This window comes from Dermacentor variabilis, chromosome 5, assembly GCF_050947875.1.
Source record: "Dermacentor variabilis isolate Ectoservices chromosome 5, ASM5094787v1, whole genome shotgun sequence".
In the NCBI taxonomy this organism is placed as follows: domain Eukaryota; kingdom Metazoa; phylum Arthropoda; class Arachnida; order Ixodida; family Ixodidae; genus Dermacentor; species Dermacentor variabilis.
In genome coordinates, this window is record NC_134572.1 from 56,075,918 (window position 1) to 56,095,306 (window position 19,389).

The following is a 19,389-nucleotide window of genomic DNA, read 5'->3' on the forward strand; positions in this document are numbered from 1 at the left end:
CAGGGTTTCAGCAAGCGCTGGGCGTAACCATGAAACAAGATTTTGCAGTTTCTTCTAAATATCCCTACGCGAAACAGCTCATACAATGCATCAGTCTCCGCAGTTATCCACAGTGTACACCCCAGAGTTGCCAACCGGTAACTGTAGTTGCTGCAACTGGCTTCAAACATACCACCTCCTAAAAGACGAAAGCTGCAGACGAAACCAGGAGCTCGGCCGCTCGGCCGCTCTGCCTTGTTTTTCAATGATGACGTCATGCTAAGCAACGTCATCTGAAGCGCCGCAGTCGGTGAAGGCCGGCGCGCATGCGCAAGCTGAAGCCACGCGTCTGGCGCCGCTTCTCCCTCTCCGGAGCCCGGGATCACGCTACCCAGCGTCCTTGCGAGCGAGAAATATAAAACGCGCAATTGTGTCGGCGTCCTTTTATAACTTGTTCCTTTTCCCCTGACTCGAAACGTGCCTCGACCAGACAGAGAGCAGCGTAGCCTCTCCGTCGTTTTTCGGACGTGCATTTCCTTTGATCGCCTGCGACAACGCCTGCAGGTATAGAAGCAGAGGTGAAAGAAGCCCGACCATTATCTCTCCCGCTCTAGACTGGTCAATTGCAATCAGGATTCCGGACTTCCTGTCCGTATTTTGGGCTGAATTTCTAGCTGTAGTTCTAGCCTTACGCAAACTAAATTCGTCAATATCATCGGTAGTAATAATAACAGATTCTTTATTCTTATGTTCCTCGCTCACAGCAAATGGTGTCACTAACCTTTTACGTACATTTCATTTTCTAGTGCCTGCCCACATAAATTTTTAATTACATCGCTTTGGGCGCCTTGACATAAAGGATTAGTCATGAACTAAATGGCTGACAGTCTCGCGAGAGCGGCCCTCAGTGGCCGCCCTGTATTACCATTACTTCCTACAAAAGCTAACCTAACCACTACTAGATTCAGGAGATATACAATTGTTCAAGACTTTTTGAACCCAGCTGTAGCTAGTTATTCAGAATATCGACACCTCCAATTCCCTTGGCCCAAAAATTCCTTTCACACCTGAAAAAATGAAGCCATCTTTACCCGATTACGTTGTCGAATACCAAAATTAAACTTCTGTCGTCACAGGGCTGGTCTGGTGCCCTCCCATCTGTGCTCAGTCTGTGGAGAAGATGAAACAATAGATCATTTTTTTCATATTCTGCCGCCGTTTTACTTCTTTACAAAAAATATTCTAGAATCAAGATTTAGACAGCTTGGTTTAAGCTTTTCAATTATCAATATCCTTTCCCTTGGAGCCTCCTCTCTTAGAAAGTGCCACAGCGATATTTGCTCAACCGTGGAGAGACTTATAATTGCTACAAAGAGATTGTCTTGAATTCTCAGACATTTTATTTTTGTTCATTTCCTCCAGTTAGCTTTAACCATTTTAGTATTTAATAAAGATTGCCTAATTTCACCCAAACCTTGGCCAAACCCCACAGTGGGAGTGCGCCATCGCATAAGGAATAACATACCATACCATACCATGGCGAATTGCCCCATCGTGACGCTGGCTGACGGCAATAAGATTCCGGCGCTCGGCCTTGGAACCTGGAAGGTAAGCGCTCCCTCATTTCTGCACTCTCCTCTCTCCCGGAAGTCTCGAAAGCGTGGAGGAAGGAGTGCCAGACCGCGTCTGCGAGCGCTGGAAAGTTCGCATTGGAAACCTCCAGCACTGCCATTGTGATTTTTTCTTTCTCGAAATGCGCGTAGTGCCTCGACGCATCGGCTGTAGTAATTACGACCAGAATATACCAGTACATTATGTTGGTGTTGGAGAGCTCTCCTTCGTTATTTACTTAATTTTATGACAGTTGATCCTTAAAGAACACGCAACCGAAAAAGAAAAGCGGCGATATAAACAATTATAACAGAGGTCACGCTTGGTAGCAAGGCACCGTACTGTCTTTGAACGCTGGTGCTGCCAGATTGCTCTACGTAGTAACCAAACGTATTTCCACAAATGTCACCCAAATGGCAGAAGCACGGAGTTGACGTCGGCGTGACTGACGTTAATAATAAGTTGGTTACAGTGCGAAATATTCTCTCTTCGATCCCCTTTGATAATTACCTGTAATTTTAATGGAAATGTTGAGATGTGGTCAAGAAGAAATCAAAGTGGACGAAAAGAGAGCCTGCCACCAATAAGATATGAAGCAACATCTTTCACATTTCACCATCTTTCACCAGAAACTACGGCAGTCACTCGTCAATGTTAAGGACAAATTACCAAAAGAGAAATTCCCAGGTGTTGTGTACGTTGTCCCATGCACGGATTGCGACTATTTGTACATTGGCGAAACAGGTGACTTTGAAAGGCGTCTTAAACAGCACAATTATGACGTCAAAAAAGAAAATGTGAAATCCAGTGCTTTGGCTGAGCATGCCACTTCAAGCGGCCACGCAATCGACTGGGGGAAGGCACGTGTCCTTGCCAGGGAAAAAGGGCTATCTCAACGCCTTCATCTCGAGTCGCTCATGATTCAGACTACGCCACACACTCTGAACAGGACCGATGGCAATCTGCCGTCAGTGTATGCACGCTGCCTGCGTCACGTGTTCAAGACTATTTAAGCGAGCTGCTCGAGCACCTTTGTTTATTTTACCTGTGAACAAGGCTCCCGTGTGGGAGCCGAAACGTCTTCTTTCCTTTTAAATCTTTATTCGGTCGGCGAAGTGCCCCGGGCTTTTGTTTACCTTTTAACCATCTTTCACGTTATGCGTGATATGCTGCATGCCTATCATGCTATGGCAAAGGGTGTTCTCCCATACGCATACTATGGCAAATGTTATGTGTAGAAAATTGCAGCCTTCATTATGAGCCACCAATGCGGCCAGATTCGAGGCACTCGCTACGAAAATAAAGGTTTCCACGAAGGCAAACTCTCAGCAAAATTGGCGGAAAGAATAAAGATATGGACGAAAACCTTTCACGCAGAGTCCCCGTAATACTCCCCTCTGACAAAACAACTGAATAACTGATCCAAAGTAACTGCTGCGCTATCGGTGCTGAACGCATTTAAGCGGACAGAAATTAATGAGTAATGTAACGACTGCAGAAAACGTCTTGTGTCGCCGCCATCGGCATGGTGACCGCTTTCTCCAATAAGTTGAGTCCCGTTATTTATTAAATCCAACCAAACCTATAGAATAAGTGAGGGGAAAATGACCTGGCTCCAGTTTAGTGCATCAATTTTGAACAAATCAAACCAAAAATAGCACGGGAGAAAATCGCTTGGTGTGTCTTTCTTTTTTATTGCTATTAAAGTGGGCTCGTAGTATCTGCAGTTTTAGTTCTGTACCTTCCAGTTAGAGCTTCAATTTTACTTTAGCGTTAACGTGCAAGTTATTATTGCATCACAAAGCTCAGCTATTTACCCTGTTGGGACTCCCTCGCCTTTTGCAGTTGGCTCCCTCCCAAGCCTATGAGGCCGTGAAGGAGGCTATCCGCATCGGCTACCGGCACATTGACTGCGCGCTCGCCTACCGCAATGAGCAGGAAGTGGGACGGGCCATTGCGCACGCCATCAAGGAAGGCCTCATCACCAGGGAAGATCTCTTCATCACAAGCAAGGTGGTTGCATTTGGCGCATTTTTTGCCCCATGATTTCCTAAAGGGGCACCATAGAGAAACACTAAAATGAGTTTGTTTTGATCAATTATTCCTCCAGAACTCTTTTCATTTGCCTATAATTTCGTGGTAATTGGGTGGCACCAACTGGTTCGAAAAAGCGAACGTCAAAATCCGCTTATAGAATTTTTCGCTGAAACTAAAACGTCGGTACGTCATTGTGACGTCTCGCATTTCAAAGTAAAATGCCACCCTCCCCCTTTCCCCCCTCCCCCATGCCCCCTACCCCGTATTTGGGCCGTTATGCTTCAGTGAAAATTTTTGTATCCTGCTAACTTCAGCATTAAGCTCTTTCGGAATACAGTACAGTCCACTTTAATCATAAAAATAGATAACTGGGCCCGAGGAGATACCGTAGAAATCCATCACGTGAAGATGAGTTGGTGCAGGAGGTTCAGCTTGGCACTGGCTGCCGTCTATAGTTACTGCGTTTTTACTGGCTGACCAAGCCTCCTGTCTAAGAAACATCGGCCCCTTTCGCAATTTTCTGAAACAGTTCAAAATATTTGTCTCATTACTGACCCTTTAATCAACTGTGCACTTCATAAAAATATTCCCGGACTTTTCTTCAGGGGTACTTGTAAACGGTTCCGATTCCTGGAAACTCGTAGGCTTGATCCTGCTGCTCCTACATACGGTTCTATTCCGATTCTGAGATTGGCGTCTCATAAGGAACGTCAAGTAGCGTTATGCACAGTCCGTCAGTGGATTATCCTTCGTAATAATAATATAATATTTGGGGTTTTACGTGCCAAAACCACTTTCTGATTATGAGGCACGCCGTAGTGGAGGACTCCGGAAATTTTGACCGCCTGGGGTTCTTTAACGTGCACCTAAATCTAAGCACACGGGTGTTTTCGCACTTCGCCCCCATCGAAATGCGGCCGCCGTGGCCGGGATTCGATCCCGCGACCTCGTGCTCAGCAGCCCAACACCATAGCCACTGAGCAACCACGGCGGGTCATCCTTCGTAGTATATGAAAGCATTTTCATATATTGTATCAAATTAAATTCACTCGTCGGTTCTTGGTTCGTTTCTAGGCTGTGGCGGGCACATTCCTATAGGCGCGGAAGCCCGGGTGGTCAAATAAAATCCGGAGCCAATCACTATGGTGCCCCTGAAAAGCCACTCAGTAGTTTAGCATGGTGAAGTCTGTAATTTATTATCAATGGTGTGCAGGGTGACATGGGTCAGATCAATCGGCGGCTAGCTTCATGCAGGACGAAGTCACACGTACTTATATCATTGCTGAGCATAGTCCTCGCTATACTAACAAAAGTTCAAACATATCATATAACCAACACTTTATGATAGACCTAGCTCCATCTTAGACCAAATGACGTCAACGCTCAATACAAAACCAGCTACGAAAGGCGTACATGCACTGGAATGCACGGGCTTCTAAGCAATCGTGAAATGCAAATCGAAGACGATTGATATAAGGATTAGTAACATAATTTATCCAAGTGAATAAATCTCAATACTGTAAGCGCTAAACTAAAGTGAGAATTAGCTTCGAGTACGACCTACGGGGGCGCTGCCAGCACCGCTCGCATGACGTCAGGGCAAGGACTCGCGCCTCTCGTCTGCTACAATTAGGGCGGTGTCCGGGCGCCTTCTGCTGTGTTTCCGTTTGTTTGCTCTCATAACATATGCTGGTACGCTTATGTCACTTGTGTCCAACTTATTTTACTATGTCGTTGTTAGTGAAACTTTATTGCAAGATCTTATTTCCTAGAGAACAATATATCTCTCAAACGTAACGTTGAAGTGCCGACAGACGGAGCTGAGTTCAGAGAGGTGTGAATTTTTTCGTGGGCAGTGCTACAGTCTGTAGCGGTAGCTCACATAGATAATAAAAACGCATAATCGCGAAAACATAGGATAGAACTATCCAGTTAAGCAACCCTACCAACGTTGTAGAACAAGCACGCAACAAACGCTGGCTATACAGAGTGTTTCACGTAACTTGTCCCAAGGATCTAAAGAAAGTGTTTAGTGGCAGCTGAATGAAACGAACGTCATATGGTTTGCCGTCCTGTGGCGGCAAACCTTATATTCCTTATATTATATATTATATTATATTATATTATATTATATTATATATTCCTTATATTCTGCCTAATGAGTTAATTGACTGAGATGCATTACGAAAAATTGTTAATTAGCTTTAGGGGGAAGTGCGTTTCCTTGTGTTGAAGAGTGGGTTCAGGAATGGCCGCTCCAATTTCTTGCGCCAGCGTGCCTGCTGCGTGGTGATCTTTTCGGCGTTTAAAGAAAGCCCGCGAAATATGAAATGAAACCACGTGACGGCGCTCATGCGCTATTTATCGTATTGCAGCGCTCTTCAATCGCGGTTCGTGCGAAAGAATCGTGTGCGCGGACTGTGGCGGCCGCGGCTCTGTGCATCGGCTTCGCAATGTGTCAGCATCTTTGACGGCGGCACACGGAAAGGAAGCACCGTCGTCCCTGATAAAGCGATAGGCTCGACGCACGGTTGCGAGCGCTGCAATCCGACAGCGCAGGAGCGCAGTCACGTGGTTTTGTTTCATATTTTGCGGGCTTTCTTTAAACGCCGAAAAAAAAATCGCCCCGCTGCATGTACGTTCCCGCAAGAAATTGGATTGGTCGTTTCTGTGTCCCCTCTAGAACACAACGAAACGCACTTGGCCCTAAAGTGAATATTAGGAGCCTAGCATAATTCATCTTAGTTAATTAACCAATTGAGTGCAATATAAAAATGCTGTAAGGAACGCCAAATGATGGCGAACCATATGCCATTGGTGGCATTTAGCAGCGGCTAACTACCTTTTTCAAATCCTTGGCACAAGTTACGTGAAACACCCAGTATATGACTTCTACACTTACCTCGATCGTATCCCGCTAAAGCTTGTTTTCTCACGGCGATTAATCCATGGTACAATATCGAATTTTCCCATTCATTCAGAGAAACGTTCGGCAGTAGCACGAGGTCTAAATGATACTACAGTCTAGATTCTGCCGGTGCCCTTTGCTTTCACCCGTATTCACAGACGGAGCTCAAAAAATAAAGTGAATTAATATGAGGCGTGCGTATAGTGTCTTCTTTATGATGTGTGACGCCTTAAGAATGTTGCATGTACTGGCCTTGCGCACGCAGTGAGTGGAGTCTCTACAACCGGTTTGACTGCTAAAGAATCGCCGGTAGTAAGCCGCACCTGAAACGCACAGGCTGCATGAGGAATCGAGCTTGGGAAATCTAGCGTCGTGATTGTCCTTTAAAAGCACTGATGTGGTTTTCGTTCTTAGGGCATTTTTACGCGCTGTTGCCGAAAAGTTGCTGCCACTACGGTCTGGATTAAGACCGCCGACATCGTGCGTAGCAGAATAATACGGCGCTGGCTAAACCGTAATTTCATGTCGAAACAACCAACGTTTTTTTTTCAACTATCATGGAGTTGATTGAAAAAAAAAACAATAGAATTCGACTATATTTATCACTTTATCTAATCCGTAAAATTCTTTTTTCGTCTAATGGCGAGGTTAACATTCTCATAAAGAATTGGTTCAGGTCGTACACTGATACACTCTATTTTAGAAGTATTTCAGATGTCTGATTCGCTCAGTGCTGGTTTTGGCAAGTAAGTGAGTTGACCTGACCGCTGAAATAAGCTTTATTCCACAATTCACAGTTCGTCCTGGCCCAATAAAGTGCGATAGAAATTAGCGATTCTGGATTCTTTAGTGACGTACTGGTAAGGCTATGAGCCATGACATTTAGATGAGCTGGTGGACATGTACATAAAGCATATATTAAGATTATTATACTAGGGTACATAACAGCGCTAGGGAAAGAAAGACAACTTATGCGAAAGGCTGGGGCTAAAAATACGTCCGACGTGTCCCTCTAGCTTGTTTTTTTTTTCTTTTAATTTTGCAGGTACGTTAGACAGATCCGGCAGTTCTTTTTTTTTGGCAGACTTTGGCAGCAGTGGCGGCGGAGCCGACATCCTACATCGTCCTACACACAAGTATTGCCTGCCTAGAGGTGCAACGACGTCGCTGCCACTTTCGGACTTCACGGCTGCGTCTGCACGGGATTGTTCCCGTTTTGCCACATCATACAGTCTTCGGTTGGGTGGCATACGCACTTACGGCTGACGTAGCTTTCCGAGTGAAATCGGTGCCCCCTGACCTTCGATTGGCACTGCCCCTGGCTATAAAGGACCTGCATCTTCTACCTGACCGGCACTTTGGCAGCAGCGGCGGCGAAGCCGACATATTTACTTACTTTGATCGTCCTACGTCCTACACACAGGTTTTGCCTGCCTAGAAGTGCAACGACGTCGACTGCCACTTGCGGACTTCACGGCTGCGTCTGCGCGGGATTTTTCCCGTTTTGCCAGATCATACAGTCTTAGGTTGGGTGGCATACGCACTTACGGCTGACGTAGCTTTCCGAGTGAAATCAGCGCCCCCTGACCTTCTACTGACACTGCCCCTGGCTATAAAGGACCTGCATCTTCTACCTGACCGGCACTTTGGCAGCAGCGGCGGCGAAGCCGACATATTTACTTACTTTGATCGTCCTACACACAGGTTTTGCCTGCCTAGAGGTGCAACGACGTCGACTGCCACTTGCGGACTTCACGGCTGCGTCTGCGCGGGATTGTTCCCGTTTTGCCAGATCATACAGTCTTAGGTTGGGTGGCATACGCACTTACGGCTGACGTAACTTTCCGAGTGAAATCAGCGCCCCCTGACCTTCGACTGGCACTGCCCCTGGCTATAAAGGACCTACATCTTCTACCTGACCGGCACTTTGGCAGCAGTGGCGGCGCAGCCGACATATTTACTTACTTTGATCGTCCTACGCACAGGTTTGTGCGGAATCTTGTATGTTTCCATTTCTTAATTACTCCGTCGCTGCTGCCAAACGTGAAGTGTAAATGTCCGGTACTAAAGTGATGCCTGAACTAACCAAGTTACTAAAAGACATTCGACAAGAAATGCGTGACATGCGAAGCGCTATTGAAAAAGAACTCCGAAAGGAATTCAAAGATATGAAGCACTCCATTAATTTCTTCAGCAACCAGTTTGATGCAATGACGACACGGTGTGCTGCAATTGAAAAAGAGAACGCTTCCTTAAAAAAGGAAAACACTGCTTTGACAGCCAAATGTAAGGAAGTTTGAGGGCAAGTGTCTGGCCTTGAGGAGAGGGTGACAACCCAGGAACAGCACTCAAGGAAGAAAAACGTTGAAATTAAAGGTGTGCCATTCACTGAAAATGAAAATCTTTTTGCACTAGTAGTGAAGCTCGGCAGCCTGGTCAATGAGCCTGTCTGTGACGCAGACGTCGATGTTTGTCACCGTGTGCCGCGGAAAGACGGTGGCTGTCCGAATATTGTCGTTCAGTTTCGTTCGCGTTCAAAGCGTGATGGGTTCATTGAAAAGGCGTATATCTGCCACTGATCTCGGTCAATCTGGTCATGCTTCTATTTTCGTGAATGAGCACCTGTGCCCAACACTAAAGAAGCTTCTTGGGCAAGTTGTTGCGCGAAAGAAAGACAAACAGTGCAAGTACGCGTGGACTCATGATGGCAAAATTTTCGCGCGGAAAACTGACACGTCACTGGCACTACACATATCTGCAGTTCAAGACCTTGATAAAATGGAGTAGGCGCTTGCAAGTGTGCATCGGACGTCGTCCTTGCTGCAGCAGTTAAACATGGCTGAAAGACTGTTCACACTAACCGACGTTGGTAAAATATTTTCTAAGAGAAATAAGTACACGTCCTTTTTACATTTAAACACGCAATCTGCACGTAATAAGGACGATGATCTCAACGCATTGCTGTCTTCTTTTGGTTTTTTATTTGACATTGTCATGCTGTGCGAAACATGATATCGCAACGAAGTACTGCAAATATCAGACTATGTCTCTCATTATCTGAATCGGTGCAATGAAGAAGGTGGTGGTGTTCTGTTGCTTACCAGGACTAACTTGCATTGCGAATTGTTGAAAGACTTTACTCAAATTACTGCTGACTTTGAAATCTTGACTTTTCTTCATGGTCGCAGCATTTTTTCTGTGGTATATCGCCCACCGGGAGGGAATGTGGTTAATTTTCTTAAATGCATCGACAACCTGTTGTCCTGGGTTAACGATAACGATTACAGTTTAGTTTTGGGTGGCGATATTAATATTAACATCTTATAGATAGCCCATTTCGCAGAGACACATTGCGGGTACTTGAATCAAATGCTTGCATTAATACAATTACTGCTCCTACTCGTATTCAAGGTGACTGCCAAAGTTTACTTGATGTTTTCATTACGAATTTTGACACACAATACATTGAATCAGGCGTCATCACTGCTCACGTCAGTGACCACTTGCCTATCTTTCTACTTGTGAATTCACCTGTGTTGTCCTCGCGCCTTTCTTAAGATCAACACTTGACATTTCAGGATATTAACCCATTCACTTTTGAGAAATTTCGCAACGAGATATTGCGCATAAACTGGCAATACGTGTATAACGAGAAAGATTGTGACAAAGCGTACCAGTTGTTTTTATCATTTTTTTCAGAGCACTTACAGAAAGTCATTTAAACGCAAAACAAAAAAAAACCAAGGAAACCTTGGATTACTGACAGTACGTTGAAATTGATCAAACAAAAAGATGCTCTTTTCAAGCAATTCCTAGGCGCAAGGGATGCAACAGATTTAGCAGAGTTAAAAAAATTCCGGAATAAAGTTAATGGTACTCTAAAGGCAGCAAAAGCGCAATATTTCGAGAAATGTAATGAAGAAACGATAATGCGAACCAATATAACCTGGCAAAAACTAAACAGTTTACTTCGTGTAAACAATCAGCCAGAGAATGCAGCAGAGTTAGAAATAAATAATCAGCCGACATCAGGCACGGCATTGGCTGACGCTTTTAACAATCACTTTGTATCGCTGGTGAATAGTTTCTACGATCCTCGTTGCACAGAATACATCAAATCAAAAGTCCTCAAAAGTGCATTCCTAAGCCCTACTAACACATGAAATCTACAGCACGTTTCTCAGCCTTCGAAATAGCAAAAGCTGCGATATCGATGATTTGCACATTCGCCCAGCTAAGCATGTTCTAGATCTAATCTGTCCTGTCTTAGAGCACGTGTACAATCTTCTATGTTTACGTGTACAATGGCATATTTCATGGCAATGGCAATGGCAATGGCATAGCACGTGTACAATGGCATATTTCCTCGGCGCATGCAAATAGCGAAGGTAACAGCACTTTTCAAATCTGGCAACAGAAACGCGCTCTCAAATTATAGGCCAGTATCGATCCTGCCTATCTTTTCTAAATGTTTCGAGAAATTGATTAATACAAGAGTAACCACTTTTTGTAAGAAGCGCAATGTAATTACAGATTACCAGTATGGTTTAGAAAGGGTCGTTCAACAGAAATAGCTTTACTGATGCAAAAAGAGGATTTTGCGAGGCTTTGAAGACAATTTATTTACTCTCGGTGTCTTTATCGATTTTTCAAAGGCTATTGGCACCCTTAATCACAATACTCTACTAACAAGGCTTGACATTTATGGCTTTAGGAAAACTTTCCTGAACTTAATTAGAAGTTATTTGCAGTACAGGTATCAGACCGTTGTCGTAGTTAACAACTGTTCAAAAAATTTGCCTATATTCGCTGGAGTTCCCCAAGGAAGCATACTAGGACCACTGTTGTTTAACCTGTACATAAATGACGTAACTAATATCAATACCGGCGCACAATTTGTTATCTATGCCGACGACACTAGTTTATTCATAAATTCTAAGGACGTGAAAGAATTGCTGTGTGTTGCTAATGGCACACTAGCCCAAATAAACAAGAGGAGCTTATTCAACTCATGAACTATTAATACTACCAAAACAAAAGGCATGCTTTTTCAACCAAAAAACAAAAGGCATAGTATTGACGGACCTCTAAGAATAGGTACTTCTTTTATAGACATAGTACCATCGGTTAAAAGCTTAGGTGTCATATTCCAAGAGAATATGCTGTGGAAGGACCATGTTAACGTTATTGCTAACAAACTTGCACGAGTTGTTGGAATACTAATAAGATTACGCTTTCTTTTACCATTAAGCGTGAAGCTCCTACTTTATAATTATCTTTTTATCTCATGTTAACTATTGTCACCTCGTATGGGGCAACATGACTAGCAATAACATCAACATTCTATATTCATTGCAAAAGAAAGCCATCCGTGCAATTTCAAACTCTTCATTCGATGCACGTACGGATCCTCTTTTTTGTCAATTAGATGTAGCGCCGATAAAATCAGTCTACAAAACAATTTTGCTAAAACGCTTTTTAATAGAAAGAAAAGGTAGCTATAATTTTCTCGAGCACTTGTCAAGGCTAACGTTAAATACAAGCAGTTTCAGTACACGTCACAGAGAAACTTGGCATATTCCGCACTCAAGAACTAACTACGGGAATGAGATACTGCGCCATGAACTACCATCTCTACTTAACTCTCTTCATTAATCACCATACTTATTATCATTTCAATTAGGTACCCGAACTTTCGACTTATATTGCCATTCACGTGAATGCTTAGTGCTTTTATTTGTGTTTCGTTCTGATGTATGCGCATTCTAAGCTGTAATTGCACAGTGACTTACTTAGTTTTGTATTTCTGTGATTGTTACCCGTAAATGAAAAGTGATTCATTTTGTCTGCATTTTGTTGTTTTTCTGTTCCTGTATGACAATTATGACAAATTATGACACATTTCTGTAAGACTATATGACTTGTATGAAAATTGCAATTTCTGCATTCATGTCAATTTTGCGCCACAGTGCGAAATTACTTTGCATAAATAGTCCCATTTATCCACATATTGTTTATATTTATATTGTTTGTCCAATACATCTGTTCATATTGTATTTAAGCACGCATTGCTACGTGGTGCCAAAGAAACCAATACGGGACACAGACCTAGTCAAGCCGATTTTATGGCTTTTTGTCTGTGCCCCTGTCATCTGTACGTTGTATAGATACAAATAAAATAAAAAAAAGTTCATATGGAAGTACGTCGGACGTATACGTTGGGTTTGGCATGTTTCGTGTTGAGAGACGTCGGGCATAAGCAAACTGCACAACTAAATACGGGATTCCCTCCCTTCAACGCTCATTATGTGTATGCTGAGTGCAGCCAGTCTGTGTCGGCGCAACCCACGCAGATCGGGGTGCTCATCAGTGCTCCAACAGCTGCCGCATCTGCTTCCATGGCGTTGATGGATGCTTTCAGAGAAAAGAAAACGCATTGCATTAGTCGCCCCTCGACGCCACACTATGACGACGGCTGCTTCTCGCAAATAGACCAATGATACGATTACGCTCCGCAACCGGTCAACAGTAGTGATTGATGGAAGTGCGTACGTGGTGTAGCATTTCCCGATGAGGAAGATGTTGAAATCGAAACGGTGATCCATAAATGAGCAAAAGCGTTAGCTAACCGTAGCAGAAAAACGCAACTCTTCTCCGAACCGTGAGCTCCTCTGACCACTCTTAATGTCATCTTCAGTTTTTGTTTCGAAATTGATTTTACTCAAATGTTGATCTCGCTAGTGACCTGAACAACTGATATAGTGGTCATAATAAAGCCTCTGAAGACTTGCCCTACCTCCCAGCCTTTACGACGTAATCGCCAACACAATAGCAGGAACAATTGCCGAGTGACGCATGGAAATTTTCACCCTGCTATGAGGTTGTAGGTGTCTGCGTGGTGTTAAAGGTTCACTACAATCTTATTTTGTATTACGGTGCCGCACTACCGGATAAATAATTTATGTGTATTAAGTATGGTACCCTTATATGAGGTCACCAAGGAATGCTTGACGAAATGCGGATACATTGGCGGTGGTGTGCCGAAGACAGCATGATATGACAACGTACAATATGTCCTGACGTTCGTCTGATGGCCGTGTGCCTTGACCGCATTCTTTGTCGTCCTCTAGGGGGTCGCCAAGTTTGTCATCGTCGGCGCAATGTATAGCAGACTGCCTCATTTGTGCTGATACAGCAATGGTATCTCTAACGGGTTTTAATGTAACGCAATCACTACACAACTGGAAGGATGTTCACATCGGGGAGTCGAGAAGGAACGTCTATATATCAACGTGCGTTTGTCCATGCGGTCGTAGGTTGCGGATCGCTTTGGCTGTGTCTGGTATTAAATTATATTGTATGGTATAACGTCACTGAACTGCACACTGGGTTGTGAAGGGCGGCGACCACCTGGCTTCTTTAATCTTCGTCCAAAGCACGGCACGCAAGCGTTTCTTGTTTTCTTTTTGTTTTTGTTTTTTCATTTTTGCCGTCGTCGAAATGCGGCCGCCGCGGCCGGAAGTCAAACCCGCGATCTCGTGCTCAGACGTAGAATGCTGTAGGCAACGGGTCACGCCTGGCGTTAGTCATCAGGTGTTTCTTTCAGCAGCATGACAGCCAACACCGACAGCCAACATAGTGATAAGACTACCAGAGAAGTCACTGAAGCCATTCCATATCATCAGAAAATCCAGTAGTTGCGTTAGCAAAACATCTTTAATCTTGTCAGCGAAAGAAATGGCACAGCTGCATAAAGGGTAGATTGCAAGGCAGATACATCGCGTGCATATGTTGGCTTTCCGGAGTTTGTATCTGATCATCGATATATGGCGGGGCGCATGCGTGCCCAGTTTTGTACGTATAAGTTGACTTTTTACTTCAAATAAATCAGTCGTAAGTTCAGCGCCGTGTTTGTCTCCTCCTCTTTCTGGTCCTGTCGTCTAGCGCTGTTTGAATTTTATTGTTACCTCTATTAATTAGGCCTTACTTGTCAGTCATGATAACATCGAGAAGGTGTAATGTGAAGTGTTTATATTATTAATTTTTTTTCAGTGCTGGAACTCGTTTCATAGTAAACATAAAGTTCTGGAGTGCTGCAACATGAGTTTGCGGGCGCTAGGAGTTGATTATATCGACCTCTACTTGATTCACTGGCCTTACGCGTACAAGGTAAGCGAAGGCAAATACAAGGCAAGAAAGGTTTTACAAAAATATTTTGCCGTATTTTAATTTTGCACCTGTCACGTTCTGTTGTTATCGCCTCACAATGTTCAGGAGGGTGGCGACCTGTTCCCAAAAGACGAAAACGGCGACATCCAGCTGGCCGACATTGATTACCTGGAGACCTGGGAGGTACGCTTGTTTTCTTTTCACCTGAGCTTTGACATAATACATGCAGTGGTTCGACCAACCGGTTTCAATCACAAACTTCCTCTTCCGCCTTACGAAAAGAGGTTCTGAAAGTGGTTAAACCGAAAAATAACTGGTTTCCTAACTAATATAATACAATGCGCATCTGATTCTGAAGTTACTATGCAGTTAGAAGTGATGGCAAGTCAGTGGGCAGTGATGAGTGCGTAGCCATGCCATACGAACCTTGGCGCTAGCATACCTAAACCACTCAAATCAGCTTTGAAAGAAATATAACTATGTCTCCTTGTATCGTAGAACCGACATTTCTTGTTCATTTGATCTTACGCTGAACTGGGAGACAAATCACTTTTGTGTCCTCATCCGCTGTTTGCTCTCCATCAGTGTGCTCGCATTGGGGAAACCGTAATCCTATCAGTAATTTTGTGGAAGCCAAATGCATGCAGCAACACTTATCGCACATTTTCCGGAGCTGGTACAGTTAGAAGGTTTATTGAAATCCTCAAGATGACTAGCATCGGAAAAAAATTAGGTAATGTAATTGAACGCACAATAAAGCATGTATGCCGCACGCGCTATGAACCCCGGAAAGAGTAACCATAGTGCTGCAGAAAGATATAAGTATAGGACGAGAGGGTTCCCGACTGCGCCCCTGGGCGCACGAGCCAGGAATAAGAGCGCAGAGCCTGTTTGGTCGACCAAGTCTACTTAACCCGGGCGTATGCATAAATGAAGCAAATACTTCTCAAGCGTCCACACCAAGATAACCTAAATATGAAAGGGAGGTGGAATATAGCAATAGCGAAACGTAGAGTACTAGTTTGGGACTACAAAAAATACGAGGTGGCGCGAGGAAATTGAAAAACTGTAAAGGTGCCAGCGCTGATGTTCGCAAATGCAATTCTGTGCTGTAAATCAGAAATTTTGCCAGAGTTGGAAATTAACCAGAGGGTGGTAGGCCGAATGCTTTTGGGGGGCCCACGGTAAAACCACAAATGTGGCAGTCCAAGGTGACATGGGCTGGGCTTCTTTTGAATCAAGAGAAGCGCTGAGCAAGATTAGATTTGAAGAAAGACTAAAGAACATGGAGGAAAAGAAATGGCTGGCTAAAGTACGCAAATATCTACACCTCAAAAGCGTACAAGGTAATTGAAAGTGTAAATATACAAGCAGGAGCCATAAAAAAGAGAAAGAAATTGAGAAAAGCAGGGACGGTAAGTTGGAAAAAAGGACGGAAACACTAAATACCATGGCTCTTTAGAAAAACGGCAAGAAAGAAATCAGCAGGGAAAATTTGTACGATAACCGATAAGTTAGTGCCGTGCTATTTGAGGCCCGAGTTTGCTGCCTGAGGAGAAACACATGTCGCAGCAAATATGTACCACAGGAGGAGGAACGTATGGGCTGCAAAGAAAGCCCTGGAAGGACTCCGCACATCGTAATGGAATGCCAAGATATCGACACAGTGAGGCCTGTAGAGAGTGTCCCCCTTGCGTGAGCGTTGTCATTCAAAGAACATGGAAGGATGAACTGGTCAGCAGTTGAGATAAGTAAGGGACGATGATATTATTGGTGGAACAAAAGCAGGGAAATTATTAATAGTACTGGAGTTATTCAAATGTAGGTAATGGGCCGGTATATTGATAGAGGGTTTAAATACAACAGCTAAAATTGTTATCAGATAGACAAAAGGCTAGATAGCGATAGTAAAACCTGATTAAATCAAGCAGGCTATGGGACAATTTGTCTCCGCCCCGTAGTAAACAGGACGCCAACAAACGTCGTCGTAGTCGTCATCGTCATCATCATCATCATCATCATCATCATCATCTTCATCATCATCGTCGTCGTCGTCGTCGTCGTCGTCATCATCATCATCACTCTGAACCATTTTTGTTGTCACCGATATCCAATCATTATTTGCACATTTTAGTGTAGGAAGAAATAAGGTGTAATGGAGAACCAGTGCTGTAGTTTCGAGCTGACACACAACGTCCCCTTGCGGACATCACGTGCATTGCTAAGTCATACAAACAGAAGAAAAAGTCCAGCGGTGGCACCGCGGGGGACGTGCAAGAGCAGTGAAAAAAAAAACTTGGAGGTCGTCGTTATTCCTGCGTGGTTAATTGCCACTTGAAAACCATAACATAGCCCTATCACTTCACTATTTTTCCTGATAACTACGAGCATGAACGACAGCAACGTTAGACTCAGGCAGGCGCGATCGCTCGCTGTTTCAACTATTTCTAAAGCTTCTCTGGGAAAATCTCCGTGTGCATATTATTTTATTGACAGTGAGAATGCGAATGTTTCTATAGATCCAAATGTTTATTCGTCTCCTTAGCACACGCATATTTACAGCCGGCATTTTTTCGTGGGAGCGTGGGATGAGTAATATTAGTGCCAGCAGCGGCGTATAAATGCCCACTGGGTTTTCAGCGGTGCGTGATGTCTCTCACGGTGCCTGGTGGCAACACGAAAAGGAAGTAAATGACAATGCTGATCATGCAATCTCACAGCAAGCATAAACGGTGAACACTTTGCGTTTACTGCAGAAATGGTGCATCTGCACTGCACCCATGCGTCGCCACGACTGGCGACACCAACGTCGGTTATGCAGCTTCTATTCCAGGCAAAATGATGTGCGCTAGAGTAAAGTGACGGGTAATGTTCTTGTTGTTAAAAGCGACGTCCACAGTGAAACGTTTAGCACCAACGAGAGCATCGCTAAAAGTCATAGTCAGCTGCAGTGCATGGCTGCCTACGGCGCACTGTGAATGGGCTCGGCCATGCTCGCACCGCAGCTGCCGGCGTCGTAAATATCAGGATGTTTTCTTCTTCGTGCGAAATTATAGCGAGCAGAGGATGAAGCGCCAACAAGGGTAACATAACATTGCTGCTTGGGAGCATCGGCGGTTCATTCCGAAGCGGCCGACAGCTACAGATTTGAAGTCAACCGGAAAAAAAGGCATATGTAGCGGCGATATCGGTGGCGAGCAATCAGTGGCGGTGCGGGTGAGGCCGTGAGGCTGCCAGTGACGTCAGAGCGTATACGCGCGACCACTCCTCTATCGCTGAATGGCCATGTCGCTTTGCCACAGGGAGATATCGCAGGGAGATCATAGAGGGAACATCCTCTGTGTGGTAGGCAGATCTCGCCGTTCGCCAGCAAGATCGCCGTCTGCCGGCGGTCCGCGAATTGCCAATAGCGTGCGGCAAGTCTCCGTGTCGCGAACGGGAACGAGCTTTCAATTCCTTCGCCCTGGACACCATGAGTGGCTGCAATGAAATCAACGTCACTCTGCTTACGAAGCAACTGTCACTATTTGCCTCTGCAATATGTAGGAATGGAACAAGTGATCGCTTATTCGAAGTCAGAGGGCGTTTATAGCTTAGTTTCACTCGTTAAATGTGTGACACTGAAACCCTGAACCGCCCTTGTCAGCTGTCGTTTCCTAAACCTAGAAAAATATTTACTGTATTCAATCCACGCCCCTTTCGAGTTATTTTGCATCAAGGAGCTTTTACAGTGAGTCGATTTTTCTGGCACTGTACCAGAAGAAGATAACCGCTATATACGCTTGCAGCTGCTGGTGCATGGCACTTATGCAGTTCTCTGGAAAAAAAATGAAAAAAAAAAAACCAACCTGCTAAGGCGTTTTTCACAAGTTCGTCCTGAATGATCGTAGCCTCTTCCCTGTTTACAATATTCGCACTCAGACAAACGAAAAAAGAAAAAGATAGGCCAACCTCCCCTAGGTTACAGTTTCGTAAAACGTAGAAACAACGTGCTCCCTGCGGCTCCGCGTTCGCATGGGCGACTAAAGGTTGCGGCGCTTTGTCACTTACGGCGCTGAAGGCCGTTTTTCACCAAAGTTCCCTGGGCATCGCTGGTTTGCTAAAGCACAGTATGAAATTGATCAATCTATTAGCCTCTTTCATATGGTTTCTCCCACTGCAATAAAAGCCTTCAATTTGCTGCACCAATAAACTGCGGCATATTGACAGCCCTGTATAAGGCCGCCAATACCGAAATCGAAGCAGTGTATGTGTGTGCATGTAGGTACACACATAGACGGCTTCGATATTTTGCATAATAGGCTGCGAACAGAGCACGTTTTGTTTGTGAATGTTTAAAAAAAGTCTTAAGCTTGCAGAGTCAGATCATACATAAACCAAAACCCGTCGTTTTGTCTCCAGGGCATGGAAGAATGCAAGAAGAACGGCTTGGTGCGCTCCATCGGCGTGTCCAACTTCAACTCGGAACAAATAACTCGGCTCGTCAAGTCGTGCAAGATAAAGCCAGTGATTAGCCAGGCAAGTTTATGGTTAAAATGTGATAGCACAAGAGCGAACAAAAAAAGAATTCATTGGCGTATGCCAATCTGAGGTACTGATACGGCAAAGACGTCGAAACTGTATACTGAAGATTTCACGCCCTTCAGAAACACTCTATAGGTTTTGGGCTAGTGCTTTTTCATCAC

At 44.4% G+C, this 19,389-nt stretch overlaps 1 protein-coding gene across 3 annotated transcripts in view; it reads left to right on the plus strand.

Moving 5' to 3' along the window:
• Window positions 1–443: 443 nt before the first annotated feature.
• LOC142582629 (1,5-anhydro-D-fructose reductase-like) overlaps window positions 444–19,389 on the plus strand; it is a 37,474-nt gene continuing 18,528 nt past the window's right edge. Inside the window, exons 1-6 of one of the 3 annotated variants that reach the window (XM_075692536.1) lie at window positions 444–557; window positions 1,472–1,587; window positions 3,436–3,603; window positions 14,588–14,704; window positions 14,810–14,887; window positions 19,106–19,222. In XM_075692536.1, coding sequence (XP_075548651.1) covers window positions 1,516–1,587; window positions 3,436–3,603; window positions 14,588–14,704; window positions 14,810–14,887; window positions 19,106–19,222 — 552 coding nt within the window. In that variant the 5' untranslated portion in view covers window positions 444–557; window positions 1,472–1,515. The remainder of the gene's footprint in view (window positions 558–1,471; window positions 1,588–3,435; window positions 3,604–14,587; window positions 14,705–14,809; window positions 14,888–19,105; window positions 19,223–19,389) is intronic. The other 2 variants (XM_075692537.1, XM_075692538.1) reach the window with 2 other exon arrangements.